Source organism: Neovison vison, chromosome 7 (assembly GCF_020171115.1).
Source record: "Neovison vison isolate M4711 chromosome 7, ASM_NN_V1, whole genome shotgun sequence".
Lineage (NCBI taxonomy): Eukaryota > Metazoa > Chordata > Mammalia > Carnivora > Mustelidae > Neogale > Neogale vison.
In genome coordinates this window covers 58,342,689-58,360,986 of record NC_058097.1, presented here as the reverse complement: position 1 = coordinate 58,360,986, position 18,298 = coordinate 58,342,689, and the positions used below count along the sequence as shown (strand labels likewise).

The following is an 18,298-nucleotide window of genomic DNA, read 5'->3' as shown; positions in this document are numbered from 1 at the left end:
TCCAGAGGTGGCAGGGAATGGTGTGTGTTGTGAGGGCACGGAGCCCCTCTTACCGTGCCCACACCCAAGGGCGGTTGTGGGGCACCATCCCCATGGGACTAATGACCCCAAGCTTCAATGCTTCACATTCAAGGAGCCAGCGGTTCCCCTCCCACTGGGGACCCTGCCTCAGTGACAGCTTCACACTCACACATGCCCCAGAACACAGACTCCGTTCTCCCAGCCGCCACCTTATCGCAGGACACCGGGTCACAGCTGTGACGTGACCCTGTTTTCTCAGCCCCAGCGTTCATTTTCTGGAAGCTACACTCGGCCAACGCTCTCCTCCCTCCCAGGACACACCCGTCCACAGCAAGGACCCCCACCCAGCTGTGACAGCCAAGCACGAGGGGATGGGCCACAGCCAACCTCGACCAGGCTCTCCCCACCCCCAGCATAGAGCTCAGACTCGACGCCTGCGACCAAAGGATCTGAGGCACTCCCCTTCGGGGACAGGGAACCTCCGTTTCCCCTGGTCCGGAGCCAAGAACGAGTAATCAGGGCTCCTGCTGCACCCCTTGATGCAGCGCTCGGTTCTGAGGTTCCCACCACCGGAATGGAATCCGGATTCCCCATCCCTCCGTACCATCTCTCCCAGAATCAAGGACTACCGTCGCAATGCACAACAGTAAGCATCCACTTGGGCTGGCAATCTCGGCGGCGTGCGACCACCCTGAGGTCCCGTCACCACAGCCAAAGGAGCTCACGCCAGGGCCGCGGGGGGCTGAGCCGACAGGCACTGGTCTGCGGGGTGCGTTCCCGGGGGAAAAGCCAGCCGAGGAACCCCCTGAGGGCTCTCCCCCATCTCCTGACCCGGTGTGGGAAGGGGAGCCCCCTCCCCTGCGGCTTCCCCGGGGGCGGCGCGGACGCCAGACCATCCCCTTCCAAGCCAACGCCTCGCACGGACAAACCCAGGCCCTGCCCCACGGGAGTGGCATGCCCCTGGCTCAGAAACGGGTAGACACGACCCGACCCGCGTGCTGGCATTTCTCTTCGTAGGGTGCGGCGGGCCACACGTCCCTGCCTGCACACACGGCCGGCGACGGAGCTGCAGCGCGGCCCAGAAGCGAGGTCCTGGAGCGTGGCCCCACATCGCAGCAAGGCGAGGGCACGAAACCATGGAGCGGACACTGGGCCTCTGGCTAGCGTCTCCCAGTAACTCAGCTCCCGGGGCCCTCCCGGAGACTCCGGTCCTGAAGGCCCCATAGGAAGTCGGGGGCACTTCGGGTACCCACAACACCCAGTTGGCCTTCAGAGACCCTGCACCGTCTCCAGACATAAGCGACCAAGCTCCGGGTGCTGCCCCGCAGCCGCGCGCGGTCCCGGAGCGCTGCACGGCGGAGAGTCGGTGGCGATAGGGAGAAACGCGCAATGTGGGCCCAGTGTCAGGAAACCGTACGCTCAGGCCTCCTCAACGGACACAGGAGCGGGCTTGGAGGCTTGGGACGTGGGCCAACCCCGGCACGCTCGAGGTCCTCGCTTCCGTGGGACCGCGTCCGGGAAGCGCTCCAACGAGGCAGGTCCCGGTGGTCGCCAGCCACCCAGCGCATCGGGAACCAGGAGCGGCCGAGACCCCACCGCAGCACAGGGGTGCTGGAGACAGACCGCAGGACACCAAAAATGAGACCCGTACACGCGCCCCTCGCCAGGCGGTCACGAAAAACTCTGCCCTGCCTCGGAGGCAACGACACGGTTCCCCACGGGGAAGGCGCTGCTCCACTCCCGGAGAACTCCACGCCAAAAAGCGGCCTCTCCCCACGGCGTGGGCCAAGCGCCTATGCAGCACGAAAGGGGAGCAGCAGCGGGGGCGACAACAATGCCCAGGGGCGACTGGCTTGCTTTCCCACTACAAATCATGGTCTGGGAGAACCAGCCACGCGGGCTGCGCACCCCAAGATGCCGTTCGGCACACCGTCCTTCCGGGCTCAGGGTCCGACTGGGAAACCGCGCCACTTCAGTACTCATCCGTGCGCCCTGCAAGCCCAGACGGACCCCGCAATCCCACAACCGTGAAAACTGCCCAACACGCCTCTCACACCGCCGCCACTGTTAACCGGCTGCACCTGCGCAAGCCTCCGCGTGCGGCTGGGCGCAGCGCCCTCCCCACGCGGGCACAGGCTCCCGCTCACGGAACCGGGAGGGGGCTCCGAGGCCACTGCGAACAGGCACCCCGGGGCGGACCAGGGAGCACAAAAATCACTGCCGGCAAGACAACACCCGCCAAGCCGGAAACCCCGGCCCAAGCGCGTCTGCGCGGAAGATCGAGGCTGCCCGGCTCCGCACCCCTGCCCGCGTACCTGCCCGGCTGGGAGAAGCAGTGAGAGCAGAGCCCCGCGCCGCGAACACTCGCCTCCCATTAGCCTCGAGCTGGGCCCTGGGGCGAAGAGCGCATTCAGCACAGTGACCAGCTCAACGGCCCTAACGGGAACCCACCCGCAGGGTGACCAACGAGGGCCCCCCATGGCCCCCTCGCCGGAAACGGCCGCTCGTGTAGACGCTGCTCCCCATTCGCCCTAGCACCCAACAACGCTGGGGAGCCGATCAGGTTTGTGACCGCCGCTCCGTGCGCCACAAGGATGTCACACGCCCCAGGATGTGTCCCCCGCGTCCAAGCCCACGGAAAACCCGCGTGAACAGCCGCAACAGGAGTACCCGGTTTCCAGCTCAGCGCTCCCATGCGCTGTCCGAGACGTAGCGGTTTCCACGTGTTGCCAAAGTTCCTGACCCGTTTCCATGGCTACAAGGGTCCGCGCAGCGCGAGAAACCCGGCTGTGCTCAGGGACCGCGCTGCCGCAGACTGTGCGGGGCCTCTTTGAAGTGGGGCTCGGCTCCCAGCCCCAGCGCGACTCCCTTTTCAGGACTGGTGCTTCTGCGGCCACCCGGTGGACTCCAGCAGCGCCAAAGACGCAACCCTCGGTGGACGCCAGAAGACGTGAAAACACACTCCTCCGTAGAGACCAAACGCTGTGAAGACGCAGAAACGCACCACCAATAGAGGCCAATTGTTGCGGAAGCTGGACATTTTCACGTGCGCATGCAGGGAGTGGTCTCTCCACTCAGGTCTCTGGACTGGAGTGTCCGTTGCACGGAGCCCCTCCCACCAGGAAAAGCCAACATCCCACGCCCCTTTCCCTCGCAGGAGGGCGCCTGCTCGTTCTCAGCTCCGGAGCAAGGGCTTAAAAGCCCTGGATGGACCACCAGCCGCGCGAGGAATCGGCCAGCCACGCGTTCCACGCCAATATTTTTTCCAAGCCAACAATTCGGAAAACTGAGCAATAATGACAAAGACCCATGTGGGAACGCACACGGGCGCGGGCCCGGACTGGTCCACCCCACCTACCCGTCAGGACCTGGAAGAACTTCCCGCGGGGAGAGCCTCGGGCCACCGAGGCGCTCGCGAAGTCGCACCCCGGACTTCGACGCTGTAGCCCGCCCCCAGCACATTCCGGGCTGGTCTCTACTTCCGGAGCCGACAGCGTCTGGGCGCGGGGTACCCTCTCCTGCGACCCCGCAACGTCATAGTCCGCTCCCGCAGGCGCAGAAACGCCAGGCGGGGGCTGGCAGCGCTCCTGGGCAGGCTCAGGAGCTCGCCCCGCACGGCGCCTACCCCCACCCCGCGGCAGGCCTGCGCATCCAATCTCCCGCGAATGGATGGGCCGCGACGCGCGGGCGAGAGCGGGACAATCCCGCCGGCGCCGCCAGCCTCCTGGAACTCGGCGCCGGGCACCGGGGCCAAATCCTCTCCTCGTTAGTTTCGCCGGAGCTCCGGGGGGGAGAACGTACAAGAGCGGCCACTCGGTGGCGCCCGACAACCGGCGCGAAGGTCAGCGGGAAGGCTCTGCACCGCCGGCCCGGGAGGGTGCACAGCCCGCGGTGGGCCGGGACGTCCGAGCTCCTCCCGCCCCACCGCGGACCGTGTCTCTCCGCAGCGAGAAAGTCTTATCGCACACCTCCCAACCACAAACTGCGGAGTGCGGTTGTGCTTCCTGCCGAATACGGGACGTTACCACCTAGCTGCTTCCCACCACTCTAGTCTTAGAGGCACAGTTCCCGTTCCTCTTTGTGCTTGTCAAGGAAAGACTAAAAAAAGATCGCAGAAAAAGTCTTTGTTGTACACAGAGAACTGCGTTTTCTTTCTTAGTTTGCTTTTACACCTATGCACCTTCCCCCATATTTCTTCACACCAGGGGGATGGGTGATTCAGGTCTACTCCAGGCGGACAGCTGTGCAATCGAGATCATGGAGATGATGACACACCACACATCCTGGGGACACTTTATGACAACTGAGGCATGCGGACGCCCCACAACAAGACTACGCACGTAGTGCGTTACACCATGTCCATTGCCAGAAAAGATGCACAATAGACGTGGCACGCACAACGACACATCCAGCTTGCGCCAGGGGCTTGTGAGGATAGAGGGAGGGGCCCTAGCAGGTATGAGGACACAGACACGCAAATACTGCAGGGAGACTTGTGAGACAGGCATGGCATAGGGACACCCAAAAGCCTGGTGTGTGGAAACACACGCAATCCAACAAGCTCTATGGACTGAGCGTGACCAAGTGATTTCAACCTGGCTGGGAGAGAACCACCACCCTTGCTGCCGGCTCCTAGCCCCGTCCCTGCGGGTTTGATGATGCAGTGATGGTGGTCGGAACCAGGAGCTGGGTGCACACCTTCTTCGGTCAGTGTGGAGACTCAAACAGGTTTGAATACTGAATGTAAGCACTCAAGGACACATGATGGGAGCAAATCAGCCCAAGCTGCAGTGGCAGAAAACTTAAACTTGGAAATGCCTGCTAAGGAACCAGGGCAGAACGAGGGCAGGGGTGGAGTAGGGGGCAGTTATGGGCTCTACTGGAGGGTTCAGCAGGCACTGAGTCAGCTTCAGGGATGGTGGACCAAGGGTGGATTATTCGCCATTGTTCAGGTGATTTGCATTTCCCTCAAGGTGTGGGGATAATCACTAGCATGAGGCCACCCCAGGCGAGCCCTACTTCTCTCCTTTTCTGGGGTTTCTTAGGTCATTTACTCCTGAGTGGTCAGGTGTTTCTAGGTATACATCCCAAGTTTACAGCTATTAACAGATTACAGCTACCACAAACACAATAAAACACAAAGTTGAGTAAAGTACTCAATGAACCCAGGAAAACACACATGAAGAACTCTCATTACTTAAGCTTATGCAAGTTTTGGCGGCATGTTGTAAAGTGCCTGGAACTTTCACAGGCAAACCACTGTGCAGGTTTCACAGTTACCATCATAGACTTATTCTCAAGACGCTCTTACAAGCTCGTCCTCTGGATCACCTTTGTGGCTCATTTTAAAGTCGCATGAAATAATCAGTGTGACCTTTAGTTTAAAAAAAAAAAAGCATCGGAGGCACCTGGGTGGCTCAGTCATTAAGCATCTGCCTTCGGCTCAGGTCATGATCTCGGGGTCCTGGGATTGAGACCCACATCCGGCTCCCTGCTCAGCTGTGAGCCTGCTTCCCCCTCTCTCTCCGCCTGCGGCTCTGCCTACTTGTGATATCGCTCTGTCAAATAAACAAACAAAATCTTTTTAAAAAAGAATTAATTTATTTGACAGAGATCACAAGTTTTGATCTCTGAGCAGGGAGCCCGATGTGGGTCTCAATCCCAGGACCCCGAGATCATGACCTGAGCCGAAGGCAGATGCTTAATGACTGAGCTGTCCAGGTGCCCCGGCTTGTGTAGTTCTTATATTCTTTAGGAAAGCAAGTTGCTTGCTGAGGACTCTAATCTCTCTCACTTCCTCTCAAGAGGAGTGGGCAATGCTTGTGGCTGTGCACGTAGCTGCCCTGGGGTCCATGGGAGGCAGAGAACCCACTTGGTTCAAAGCACAGGGTTATTCTTTCCGAGGCAGGCAGAAGAGGGAAATGCTGGGCACAAAACACGGGTAACTGGGGCGCCTGGGTGGCTCAGTGGGTTAAGCCGCTGCCTTCGGCTCGGGTCATGATCTCAGGGTCCTGGGATCGAGTCCCGCATCGGGCTCTCTGCTCAGCAGGGAGCCTGCTTCCCTCTCTCTCTCTGCCTGGCTCTCCATCTACTTGTTATTTCTCTCTGTCAAATAAATACATAAAATCTTTAAATTGCAAACTATTAAAAAAAAAAAAAAACACGGGTAACTGAGTCTGACCCCTGACAGTGTTGTGACTGCTGCTAGTGCCCCTTCCCGCAGGAAACAAACCGCTTCACTGTGACTACCCAGTGCACTTCTGGTATTCCAGTTGATAAGGACAGCCAGTATCATTTTGTTTTTTCCAGGAAAGAACAGAAATAACACCTGGACAGTCATGCCTCAAGGTCTCACAGAGTCCCTATTACTTTTCACAAACTGTAGAACTTGGATTTGGATGACTGAAAGTTCTGTGCACTCTTTACTTGGCTGCAAGATGATTTGCTTCTCTGTCCCCTTCTCAAATCTCTTCATGGGAAGGCTGCATCCACTTGTTAAAATTTTTGGCCTTAAAGGGACATAAAGTTGCCAATGAAAAATTGCAATTTTCTCAGTCTCAGGTTAGATACTCAGGGGGCCTGATCTTAAGATTTTATTTATTTATTTGACAGAGATCACAAGTAGGCAGGGAGGCAGGTAGAGAGAGAGGAAGGGAAGCTGAGCAAAGAGCCCGATTCGGGGACTCAATCTCCGGACCTGAGATCTCTGTACCTTATGGGAAACCTCTCTCAGACTTCCCAGCGATCAGGGAACCCATTTTACTGGTCAGATACTTTGACATTTCTGTGTAGCTTGGCCAGTTTTACACTTTTGTTGTGCATATTATCTTAAACCCTCAGTTCGCTGAATGCACTAGCGGCACTTATTAAGATTCAATTGGCAAGACTTTAGACTCTCCAATACCTTGGCTCTGGCTGTTAATTCTTCTATACCTCACATCCACCCCTGTGGGGACTCATGGACTTTTACCCTTTGATGTAGTCACAGGACTTGGTCCTTGCCTTCTTTGACCCACAGTTGATAAAACCGTGTAGAGGAGTAATTACTTCTATTAAAGATAACCATGTTTTGGTAGAGTGATCTTCTCAGAGTACTCCCCCATGACCTTAAGCATCACACTTTGCAACCTGGAGATTTGGGCTCTTGGAAAAGACACCTCCAGACTCTTCAGCCTCCCTGGAAAGACCGTTGTCAGGAACTGCTAAACAACCCTTGTGCCACCAAACTCCAGGGAAAAGACTTGGGTATCTGTAACACCTCTACAGAAAGCACCAAACCTTTACTGGATCTGCACACCATCTGGTGACTTTAAAGTAAAGATTTCTTGGAATTGAGGCAGACGTCTGACAACAGCTTTCCCAAGATGTGCAAAACAAGAATCCATACCTTTTTCACTGCAGCTTCTTGAATGGGAAGACAGTCCCACTGTCTGCATTTTCCAAGCCCTGGCAAGCAGGAGAGCATCTTTTGATCGTGGCCTTTCAGAAACAGCCTCGTGACCCTGGGACAAGTTAGTTTTCACCTGCTTTTCCTTACAGGTTGGAAGGTTCAAAGTTCGGAAGTCTCCTTCATCTGAACTATTGACTGACTTCAGATTCATCTCCAAATTCACGGTCTCTGAATTTTCAACCTCTCAGGCCATATTAGCAAGAACACATTTGTTTCTAAATTTTTAAATATATTTTTAAAGATTTTGTTTATTTGAGAGAGAGAGGATAAGAGAAAGAGAGCATGAGAGAGAGGAGTGTTAGAGGGAGAAGCAGACTCTCTGCCAAGCAGGGAGGCCGATGCAGGGCTTGATCCTGGGACTCCAGGATCATGACCTGAACTGAAGGCAGTTGCTCAACCAACTGAGCCACCAGGCACCCTCTAAGTTTTTTGAGGTAATGGTATGGTGTTTTGTTTTGTTTTGGTAACGGTACGGTTTTAAGATATCTTTGAAGTTCTGTTGTTCTGCAAACAGTTCATCGGCTGTTGCTCCATGTTCATACCCACACTCTATCTTCCCAAGCACACGTGGTTCACTCTTCCCCTGTGCTCTAGTGGTATTCGGTAGTCTGTTTTCATGGTCACTTTAAGCAAACATTTTCAAGAGGAATACATCACTCCAAGTTTGACTTCATAGGGAGAACCTTTCTCCCCTAAGTTGGAATAAGTGCCAATACACATTTCACTTTCAGACCTAGGGTCCTTGTTTAGAACCATCATACAGGGATGCCTGGGTGGCTCAGTCGGTTAAACATCTGCTTTGGGCTCAAGCCATGACCCCAGGGACCTGGGATCTAGTCCTGCATCAGGTTCCCTGCTCAGCGGGGAGCCTGTTTCTCCCTCTGCTCCCTCTGCTTGTGCACGCGCTATCTCTGAGAAATAAATGAATAATTAAAATAAAAAGAACCATCAGGGCGCCTGGGTGGCTCAGTGGGTTGAGCCGCTGCCTTTGGCTCAGGTCATGATCTCAAGGTGTTCGGATCAAGTCCCGCATCGGGCTCTCTGCTCAGCAGGGAGCCTACTTCCTCCTCTCTCTCTGCCTGCCTCTCTGCCTACTTGTGATCTCTGTCAAATAAATAAATAAAATCTTTAAAAAAAAAAAAAGAACCATCATACAATGTGAAATTGTTAACTTTTGACTTGTATAGAACTGTTTTGTATTTTGCTGTTGAGGTTTCTTTTTTTTTTTTTTTTAATCTTTTTAAACGATCACCCAATAAGGTGATGCTGGCTGATGCTTCAAGACTCTGAATTTCTCCCTCCTAACCTTCCTTATTCCTCAAATGTGGCCTTAACTGGTTTCCACTTGCAACACTTTCCTTCCAACGCAGGACATGACAAACTTCCTGGTACTGAGGGACAAAACCAGTAAGCATAAAGAATCTGACTACTGATTGGCAATGCTTTCAAAGAAAGATCTTAATCAAAACAGGGAAATGGGGGGGCGCCTGGGTGGCTCAGTGGGTTAAGCCGCTGCCTTCGGCTCAGGTCATAATCTCAGGGTCCTGGGATCGAGTCCCGCATCAGGCTCTCTGCTCAGCGGGGAGCCTGCTTCCTCCTCTCTCTCTCTGCCTGCCTCTCTGCCTGCTTGTGATCTCTGTCAAATAAATAAATAAAATCTTAAAAAAAAAAAAAACAGGGAAATGGGCACATTAATAAAAGGAAACCTCATTTAGAATGAGGTCAGGCGGCCAGCAGGGGGTGCTCTCATGCGTGGCACTAGCTGCCTACTGCAGACTCGACCGGAAGAGGTGGACCTTGTGACCCAGTTCTACTTTATTATCCTAGCAGGAGGAGAGATTTCTTCCTCTCCCGGCAACATCCAACGAATTACGGACAGTGACAGCTCAGCTAATAACAAACTGTAGTTACAAGCCCCAGTTTAGGTTAGTGGACTTTTAGTTTATCACATCCCTTCCCAACTTCCCCCTTTCCTCTATAAAAAAGTGTTCTTCAGGCGCCTGGGTGGCTCAGTGGGTTAAAGCCTCTGTCTTCAGCTCAGGTCATGATCCCGGGGTCCTGGGATCGAGTCCTGCATCGGGCTCTCTTCTCTGCTCAGCAGGGAGCCTGTTTCCTCGTCTCTCTCTGCCTGCCTCTCTGCCTACTTGTGATCTCTGTCTGTCAAATAAATAAATAAAATCTTAAAAAAAAAAAAAAAGCGTTCTTCACCTTCGTTCTCTGGACTTGCCTATGGTTTTGCTAAAATTCACTTGTCCTAGATTGTAATCTCAGCTATTGCTGAAGAAACCCATTTGTTGGCTGGTAAAATAACTGGCAGTTTTATTTTTAAGGTTAACACAGGAATTACAGGTGGCATCAGTAAAGACTGCAGACACTAAAATAATAATGGTTTGAAAAGTTTGATTACTTAAATAAAATGAACTCCTTGAATGACACAAACCACCAATGCTCACTCCATGGGAAAAAAGATAACTTCTATAGATCTAGATCCACTATGAAAATTAAATTTGTAATTACAAATCTTCCCATAAGATAAACTCCATATCCACTTGGACGCGGTGAATTGGTGAATTCTACAAAACAAGGAAGAAACAACACCAATTCTTCAGAAACTGAAATTAAAAAATTAAAAATCAGGAGATACTTAACCAACATGATGTATAAAGCCAGCATTATGGTGATACCAATTAAACACAGGCATTAAGAAAAATTAGAAACTAACATCTCTCATCAACACAGATGCAAAAATATTTTTTAAAAAAGGCAAATAAATAAAATACATAAAAAGAATACATCATGACCAAGCGGGGCTCATCTTAGAAATATAAGACTGGTTTAAGTTTTTAAAATTAGTCAATGTAATTCATCATTGAAGACATCAATGTTGAATTACAAGATGTAATTATAAGACATCATCCAAGACATTCTCTTAGAAACCCCTACCTTCTTGTATTATCCCTGTTCTGGAATCCCCTTCCACTCTACACCGGGATGAGTCTGTGTCACCCACAGAGTAAGTCAGGAAAGTTAACACATCACGTCCAGGAAAAGGTTGAACAGATACTGTAACTGTTTTTGTGTGAGGTCCCTACTGGATCACCTGGATCACCTGATTTGGAACTTCTCTAAAATCAGAGAAAAAGCATAAATGCAAAGGAATGAATTGGTCCTAACACTGATGGATCACAAGATAATTATTCAAAGTTAAAGCCAGATACATAAGAGTACATATTAAAGTGTTACCTGTGTATATAAATTTTTCCACAGATAAAAATTCTGGGAGCTTTGCGCAGTGGCAGTATTGTAGCCGATGAGGTTTATCCGAGGCACAATTATTGCTAATTGAAGAAAATTCTGGGAAATTCAAATAAATCTACTGTGACAGAAAGCAAGATGAATGGTTGCCTGGGAATGGGTAAGGGGCAGAGGGATTGTGGGGCACATCAGAAAACTTGGCTTCACAGGTGCAAACATGTATCAAAACTTATCAAACTGTACACTATAAATATGTGCATTTTATTGCAGAAAATGCTTTGACTGATTGCTCTGACAGTGACTGTAGCCATAAGAGACACAAATATGGGAATCCTGAGAACTTCTGTAACCTTGTACCAAAGCCATAGTGATGGAAACATGTGGATTTAAGTTTATTAGAGTCACACTCCCTGTAGTTTGCTCCCAACTCCCTATTAATCAGTATCTGTGCCAATTATGATTCCTACCAAGTCTTTTTAGGGGACAGTGACACCTGCTTATTAAATAATAGATTTCAGGGGCACTGGCAGGTCCCAGAGGTCAAGTTCTCATCAAGAGAATATGGGACTATGAAACTCCCTCTGGGACAAGGGAAACAATTCATACTGCCCCCAGATACACCAGAGGCTGTCACAACTGCCCAGTGTTCAGGGTGACCATGATCACAAATCTCGGCATATAGGTCAAAAGATTAGGCCCACCAAGATCAGTATTCTTTCATAGGAGACCTTGAGCAGTAATGCAAGTTAGGCTAAAATGAAAGATGTTCCTTGCTTGCCATTCTGCTAACACCACTGAGACGCAACATTTGGCACTCTCACAAAAGCTCTTCCTCCCTTTACGCTGGCAGAATCTAATTCTGTTTTCAATACAACGCAGAGTGAATGGAATCCCCAAAATTATAGTTTAAAAACTAAGTCATTTGTTGCAAAGACAAAACATGAGACAGACAACTCCTAAGGTAGGTTACTTGAAGACTGCACAAATCCATCGTGAGTGCAAAATGAGACCAATGAAGTCCATGAAAAACGGAAACCTTCTCTGCAAGCAGCCAGCAGAACAAAGCTTGCCACCTTCTGACCAAAGTTAGGTCGTGTCCATGCTTATACCAGCTGGTAGTGGAGATGGCAGGAAGGAGTGTGGATTTTTAATGGGCTCCAGGTACTGATGATTCCCTCTGGGGAAGGGAGGAGGAGCAGAGGACTGCCTATTAGAACATGTTGGGGTGACTTGTGCACAGTGTGGGATTCTGCCATTCCATACATGGCTGGTTTTTTTGTTTTCTGTTTTTCCAGAGACACAGGCAGTGACAGAATTCTGGCAAGGCTTCTGGACAGGTTACAAAGGGCAACACTGCACCAGTAAGCTCCCACATATGTTGCACTCAGAACAATCTCCTCAGGGTGGATGTTTAAATGTTATGAGGTTCAACTTCTGGCTGATGGCTACTCAAGAAGGCTAATCTCAGAGCTTCTCTTTGCTGTCAGTCACCAATGGAACAAGGAAATGGTGTATTCCCTGCCATCCTAAGGCCTTTCTCCAGTGTGAACTTTCCAATGTCGGATGAGGGAAGCTCTTTGCCTGAAGGCCTTCCCACACTCACTGCACTTATATGGCCTTTCTCCAGTGTGAATTCTGTGGTGTTGAACAAGTACATGTTTGTGGCTAAAGGCTTTGCCACAGTCAGTACACACATAGGGCTTTTCACCATTGTGAACTCTCTGGTGTGCAATAAGGTCAGAGCTCTGGCTAAAGAACTTCCCACATGAAATGCACTCGTAGGGCCTTGCTCCAGTATGAACACTCCAGTGTTTAATGAGTCTGTATTTGTGACCAAAGTACTTCCCACATTCGCTGCACTCATAAGGCCTTTCTCCAGTATGGATACTCTCATGCTGAACAAGTGTGGATTTGTGGCTATACGCTTTCCCACATTCACTGCACTTGTAAGGCCTCGCTCCAGTGTGAACTCTCTGGTGTACAATAAGGTTGGAGCTATGATTGAAAACTTTCCCACATATGCCACACTCGTATGGCATTTCTCCAGTGTGGATTCTCTGGTGCTGAGCAAGTATGGGTTTGCGGCTGAAGGTTTTCCCACATTCGCTGCACTCATAAGGCCTTTCTCCAGTGTGGATTCTCTGGTGCTGGACAAGTGAGTCTTTGCGGCTGAAGGCTTTCCCACATTCATTGCACTCGTAATGCCTTTGTCCACTGTGAAAGGCACCCACACATTTGGTGTTACTGTTTGGCTTCCATTGACTATGAGGAGCATGCTGCTGGAAAATATTTGAGCTAGTTGGGAAGTCCTTATAACTCTTCCCTGTCATACAAGGGATCTCCAGTGGTTCGACAGGGGAGCTGCTCACAAACAAGGGGCTGCCCTTGCCCCCTCTGAAGTGCTCCTCTCCACTGTGCTGCTTCTGGTGGTGAAGGTTTGCAATGAAGCGGAATTGTTTCCCACATGCCCCACACATGTACGATTTCTGCTCAGGGTGTGTTCCCTGGGGCTCAGCCACATGCAAAATGTCTCTCAAGACCAAGCCACATGTCTCACAGAGGTGGGCCTTCTGGGTTGAAGGACGTGCCTTGGGAGTCCTGACCTGTGACACTCCCACAAAACTGTTCTGCTCAAAAGCTATCTCCTCGTCCTCCATTCCATGCCAACAACCTGCAAGCAGACAAATGTACAGGACAAGTACAAATTAACACTGATGGAAGGGGTGGCCTTATTACATATGCATGTCTAACTGAAATAAGATCAAGGTCACAGGAATGCCATCAGAACAAGTGGCCCAAGCTCAAGCTGAGTAAAGGGCTGTGTGCAGTAGCTGGCATCTAAAGATCACAGAATGGGAAAGTCTAAGGGGGAAAAAAAGAAAGTAAAAAGGAATGGAAGAGGCCTTGACTAGGAGGACAGGGTACAGCCTGTGGGGTACAGCCCAGGAAGAAGATTCCATGGGGGGACAGGTGAGAGCTGTGCAGCTTGACTACTGTCAAGCTACCACTGAGCAGCTGGTATCTAAGGGCAGTTTAGGGCATGTGCACATCTCACGACACACGGAGTATAAGCCAATGTTGGGGGGCACTGCAGAGGAAGCAGTGGAGAGGAACAGGTGAGCTATGGAAGCTGAAGTGGGGAACAGCCAGAGGCCAAAGGTCAGAGCATAAGACAAGTGTGTACATGGGAAAGTAAAGTGTGGGAGAGAGGTTAGGGAATGACAGTAACACAGTCCCAACATCACATCCTTCCCCATTCCCATTCCCCAGGGCCACACCCACCCTGAGCTTCTCCGGTCCTGGCTGGAGTAATGTCTGCCCAGTCAGACCCCCAGGTCTTGCTGCCCAGCTCCAGGGAGGGAACCCCATGGGACATGGAAGATTCATCTCCTAAAGGGAAGACGAGACAGGTAAATGGGCAGCACTGATTTGGGTAACCCACCACTCAGAGAAGAAAACCAAGTATTATAAAATAAACCTCAAAGTAGGGTCTTGCACAAACAGCTCAGTGGTCTCAGCCAGCAGTGACCACTCTGGTCCTGCAGTTCCTGACCCAGACAGGCTGCTGCAGATGTCAGATAGAGGGAGGGGCCAGAAACTGGGGGACACGGGCACATGGATCTGGACAGGGCATCCCGGCAGGGAGAGAACAAACTCTGTTAACAGGAAGGACTAGACTATCCTTGGGAGATAGGGGAGCAGCAGAGCCCAATACAGGACGCTGGGGTGGGTGTGAGGGACTTACTCAGCGAGGCCATAAGTGCAAAGTTCTCCAGCATCACATCGCGGTACAGGCGTCTCTGAGCCTCATCAAGGAGACCCCACTCCTCCTGGGAGAAGTACACAGCCACGTCCTCAAAGTTCACCTGTCCCTGCCACAATGGGGAGAGCCAAGTCCATGAGTAGCCTCTCTCCCAAGGACACCCATCCAGGCCCCCACAGATGTCCCTCCTGCATTTCTTCCTATCTAATTCCTCAACTCAGGAAATATAGGGAGTGGATGCCAATGGTGTCTGCACTCTCCTAACCGTGCCTTTGTTATGGTGCCTGCCAATAGCAACCACAGGCAGGTGGTCAGAGAGGCACCATCTAACCTCTGGGTCCAGCCTGCAGGACTTCTCTGTTCTCCCCATCCCCCGCCCCCACCTCCTGACAACCAGTTCTCCTGGGGCTACTAAAATCATGCTACCCCACAACCAAAGTTGGGCTCACCTTTCTCCTTTAGGCCCCCAAAACCAAGACCCAGGAGCCATCAGTTCACACTACTTTTCAGGTGCACAAAATTCTGGATCCAACTCTGTCTCACAACTCTGGTCCCCCACCCAGTCACTGGCCTCCACCATCACCTTCCTGGCTCACTAACTGCACTGCATGGCACATTCTTCCTCTTAAACTTGCCTACACACCACCTGCTACTTTTTGGATGTCTCCATCATGAACCCCTCCACAGAAGTCCAGTCCTGTGTCCAGCAGCTCACCTGATGCCTCCACTTGGTGTTCTCTGGAACATCTTAGACTCTTCACATAGGCAACAAATTTAAAATCCTAATATCCAATCTGAGTTATGTCTAGCACTGATTTGCCCATCTCTGCTGACGGAGCTTCTACCCCTCCAGCTAATATAGGCTAAAACCTTGGGGTTCTCTCTCTCACACATGAAAAAAAAAATCTGATCACACTTCTCCCACCTACACAGCTCCCCTCGGGCCCATCCCTTCCTACCACTCACCTGGAATGTTGAAGCAACCCCCTCCCTGGTTTCCTTGTGTACACCAGAGCTCCTTCTACCCTCACCACACACAGTCTGTTCTCCACTTGGCATCCACAGGGTGCCTGTTAAAACCTGGAGCAGACCACCTACCTCCTCCACTCCATACCCCCACGGCTACACAACTCTCAGAACAGAGTCCTAGCTATCAGCTGGTCACTCTAGACCTGACTCCTGGCCACCTGCTCCTGATTCCTACCACCCATGGGCGAGAGAGACCTGCTGTTTCCTGAAAACTTCCATCTCAGTCTCTCCTCCAAGTACATGCACATGTTAGTTCCTATACTTGGAACAACTCTCCACATCTGATTCCAACAGTTAACCCCAAATGAGAAGCTTTCTATATAACCCCTGGCCTGGGCTCAAAATCCTGGGCTGGAGACCTCTCCAGGGTCCTCAGACTCAAGAGCTGAGAGAGTATAAGAAGAGTGCTGTAGGGGTGCCTGGGTGGCTCAGTGGGTTAAGCCTCTGCCTTCAGCTCGGCTCATGATCTCAAGGTCCTGGGATCGAGTCCCACATCAGGATCTCTGCTCAGCGGGGAGCCTGCTTCCTCCTCTCTCTCTCTCTCTCTGCCTACTTGTGATCTCATTCTGTCAAATAAATAAATAAAATATTAAAAAAAAAAGAAGAGTGCTGTATGATACCCAAATCCTGGAGACCAGGTGGGTGGGGGGTCAGATGGCTGAGAGCACAGACACCCTTCCCTCACCTGTACAGCGTCCATAATTACTTCTGAGTTCATCGGAACCTGTGGGAAGAGGAGACTGTGAGAGACAAGCAAGCACGAAGGAGCTCATGCCTATCCCCTACTGCTGACCCGGCGCAAATACCCGGGGCTAACTGCCTACCTTCTGTGCCTAGGTCTTCAGGCCACCTGACAGCTGTGTTACCTCGGACTAGGTCTCTCTTTCTGTGCCTCACCGGCCGCCTCATCTCCTAACCTTGTCTGTCCGTTCCACAAGCAGCCTATGAAATACTTTTAAAAGCCTTCAGATGGCGTCCCTCCCTGTCTAGAACCCTCCATAGCTCCCAGCACGCTCACAGTGACGTTAGAGCTGCTCGGGCTGACACCGCAGGTCTAAGTCCTCCTCACACTCTAATCCTTGCACACACCAAGGCTCCAGGTTTCCCGAATGCTCCGTCTGTGTCGCCTTCCAAGCCTTTGCATCTGCTGGCCCCTATGTCCGCGACGTCCCTCCACACCCCGCCACACCGGCGATCAGAAATGGGGCTCAACCAGGGGCGCCCCTGCTGTCTAGACACAGGGGCCTAAGCGGCAGCGCCCTGAGGCGGCTCTCATTCGAGGGACTGCGTTTAGAAACGGAGGTCGCGCGAGGACCCTAGGGCACAACACCCACCTGCGCCGGGTCGGTCAGCGCGACCGCGGCCACCGGAACCTGCGGACCGGGGAAGGCGCGCGGAGGGGAGGGCGTCATTAGCGGTCGACAGGTGCAAAGACCTGCTCCTCAGGTCCGCCTCTGTTCAGGGGAGACAACGCCTCCTCTCGCGTCTGCCTTCTCGTGTCACTCAGGCCTGACAGCTGTCTGGACACTGACCCGGTAGGTTAATCTAAAAACAAACAATATGTCTGCTCTAGAGGGGAACGGAAGTCTCTCCCTGACGTCTCCCGCACCAACGGAAATGCCCCTCTCCCCAGCCTTCATTGGCCCAGCATCGCGGAGAATCCTGGGTAATGTGGTTTCCTTCGCGACCACACTGGCGAGAGGTGTGTGTGCAGCCTCTAGAGCCACGTAGCTAGCGAAGTCTAGAAATTGCGTCTCCCGGAGGACTAGGTGGGGGCTGCTCTTTCCCTTAAAGGAGCCGTCCCCATATTTCCGATAAGGGCGAGCTGTAACACATTACAGAAATGCTTAGAGATATTATTTCAGGACTCTGCGCAGAGACTGCTCACCAGAAAATTAATTTCTCTCAGATTTTTACAGGTGGAAGCTAATAAATATTGTCATCAAGTAAACTCTTGTAGCCTGCAGCTCTGGAGTTAGTTTTGTGAGCTCAGCGTGGAGGGCGAGGAACCGGAGAGGAAAGACTCCAGACACCCGACGAGGTGCACATGAAGAGGGATATTAAGCGCCGCTCAAGCACGTGGGCAGTGTTTGTGCCTCTGATCACCTCAGAAGTCATTCCTCCTGACTGTATAATCAGTGACTGTGTAGAACAGGGGCGCAGCCCCTTTTTACAAGATAATATTTCTTACTCTATACACAGAGATGTATTCAATTCCTTGTAGGTATGTTACAAATGTCTGAAAGAAAGGCGATGTACCAAATGTCGTTTGGGAGTCAGGAGGGCAGTAAGAACAGTCTCTATGCAGAAAAAAGTGGCCACGAAATTAAATTTCTATACACAGTAAAAATGTCTCTTAAGAAGTTGTGACAGAGGTGCCAGTCGTTAAGCGTCTCCCTTCAGCTCAGGTCATGATCCCAGGATCCTGGGATGGAGCCTCAGGCTCTCTGCTCAGCAGGAAGCCTGCTTCTCCCTCTCCCACTCCCTCTGCTTGTTCCCTCTCTCTCTCTCTGTGTCTTTCTCTGTCAAATAAATTAAAAAATCTAAAAAAAAAAGAATTTGTGACATAAGACTATTATTATATGAGCCCCCAAATGAGGAATGTAATGGAAAACAAACCCACAGAAAATAAAATTCTAAGCAAAATATTTAAGTTCAAGGAAGAGTGATCCCAGATGAAAAGTCTGCAATGAGAGAAGGAATCAAGATTGTGAGAGAGGTACATTTTTTTCCAAAATAGATGATCATTTATTTTGTAAATGCGAATACATCCCCCTATG

General features: G+C 51.4%; 1 protein-coding gene and 1 non-coding gene across 3 annotated transcripts; one reads left to right on the top strand and one right to left on the bottom strand.

The window, feature by feature from the left end:
• The first annotated feature begins 10,752 nt into the window (after nucleotides 1–10,752).
• On the top strand, nucleotides 10,753–10,887 carry LOC122914722. The gene has a single exon (XR_006385826.1). It is a non-coding gene; the product is annotated as a U4 spliceosomal RNA (small nuclear RNA).
• Nucleotides 10,888–11,680: 793 nt separating this feature from the next.
• On the bottom strand, nucleotides 11,681–17,069 carry ZNF772 (zinc finger protein 772). 2 transcript variants are annotated; one of them, XM_044257490.1, is made up of 5 exons: nucleotides 16,853–17,069; nucleotides 16,204–16,242; nucleotides 14,472–14,598; nucleotides 14,009–14,116; nucleotides 11,681–13,397 (listed from the first exon to the last, which is right to left on the bottom strand). In XM_044257490.1, the coding sequence occupies exons 1-5, from the start codon at nucleotides 16,928–16,930 to the stop codon at nucleotides 12,253–12,255; spliced, it is 1,497 nt and encodes a 498-aa protein (XP_044113425.1). In that variant the 5' UTR covers nucleotides 16,931–17,069; the 3' UTR covers nucleotides 11,681–12,252. The 2 variants fall into 2 exon arrangements, with proteins under 2 accessions (XP_044113425.1, XP_044113426.1); XM_044257491.1 differs by lacking the exon at nucleotides 14,009–14,116.
• Nucleotides 17,070–18,298: the final 1,229 nt, after the last annotated feature.

Coding starts and splice junctions, on each gene's coding strand:
- ZNF772 (XM_044257490.1), bottom strand. CDS start 16,930: ATGACGCCCTCCCCTCCGCGCGCCTTCCCCGGTCCGCAGGTTCCGGTG. Junction 16,243..16,852: donor CGCTGACCGACCCGGCGCAG/GTGGGTGTTGTG, acceptor CTCTTCCCACAG/GTTCCGATGAACTCAGAAGT. Junction 14,117..14,471: donor TGCACTTATGGCCTCGCTGA/GTAAGTCCCTCA, acceptor TCTTCCCTTTAG/GAGATGAATCTTCCATGTCC.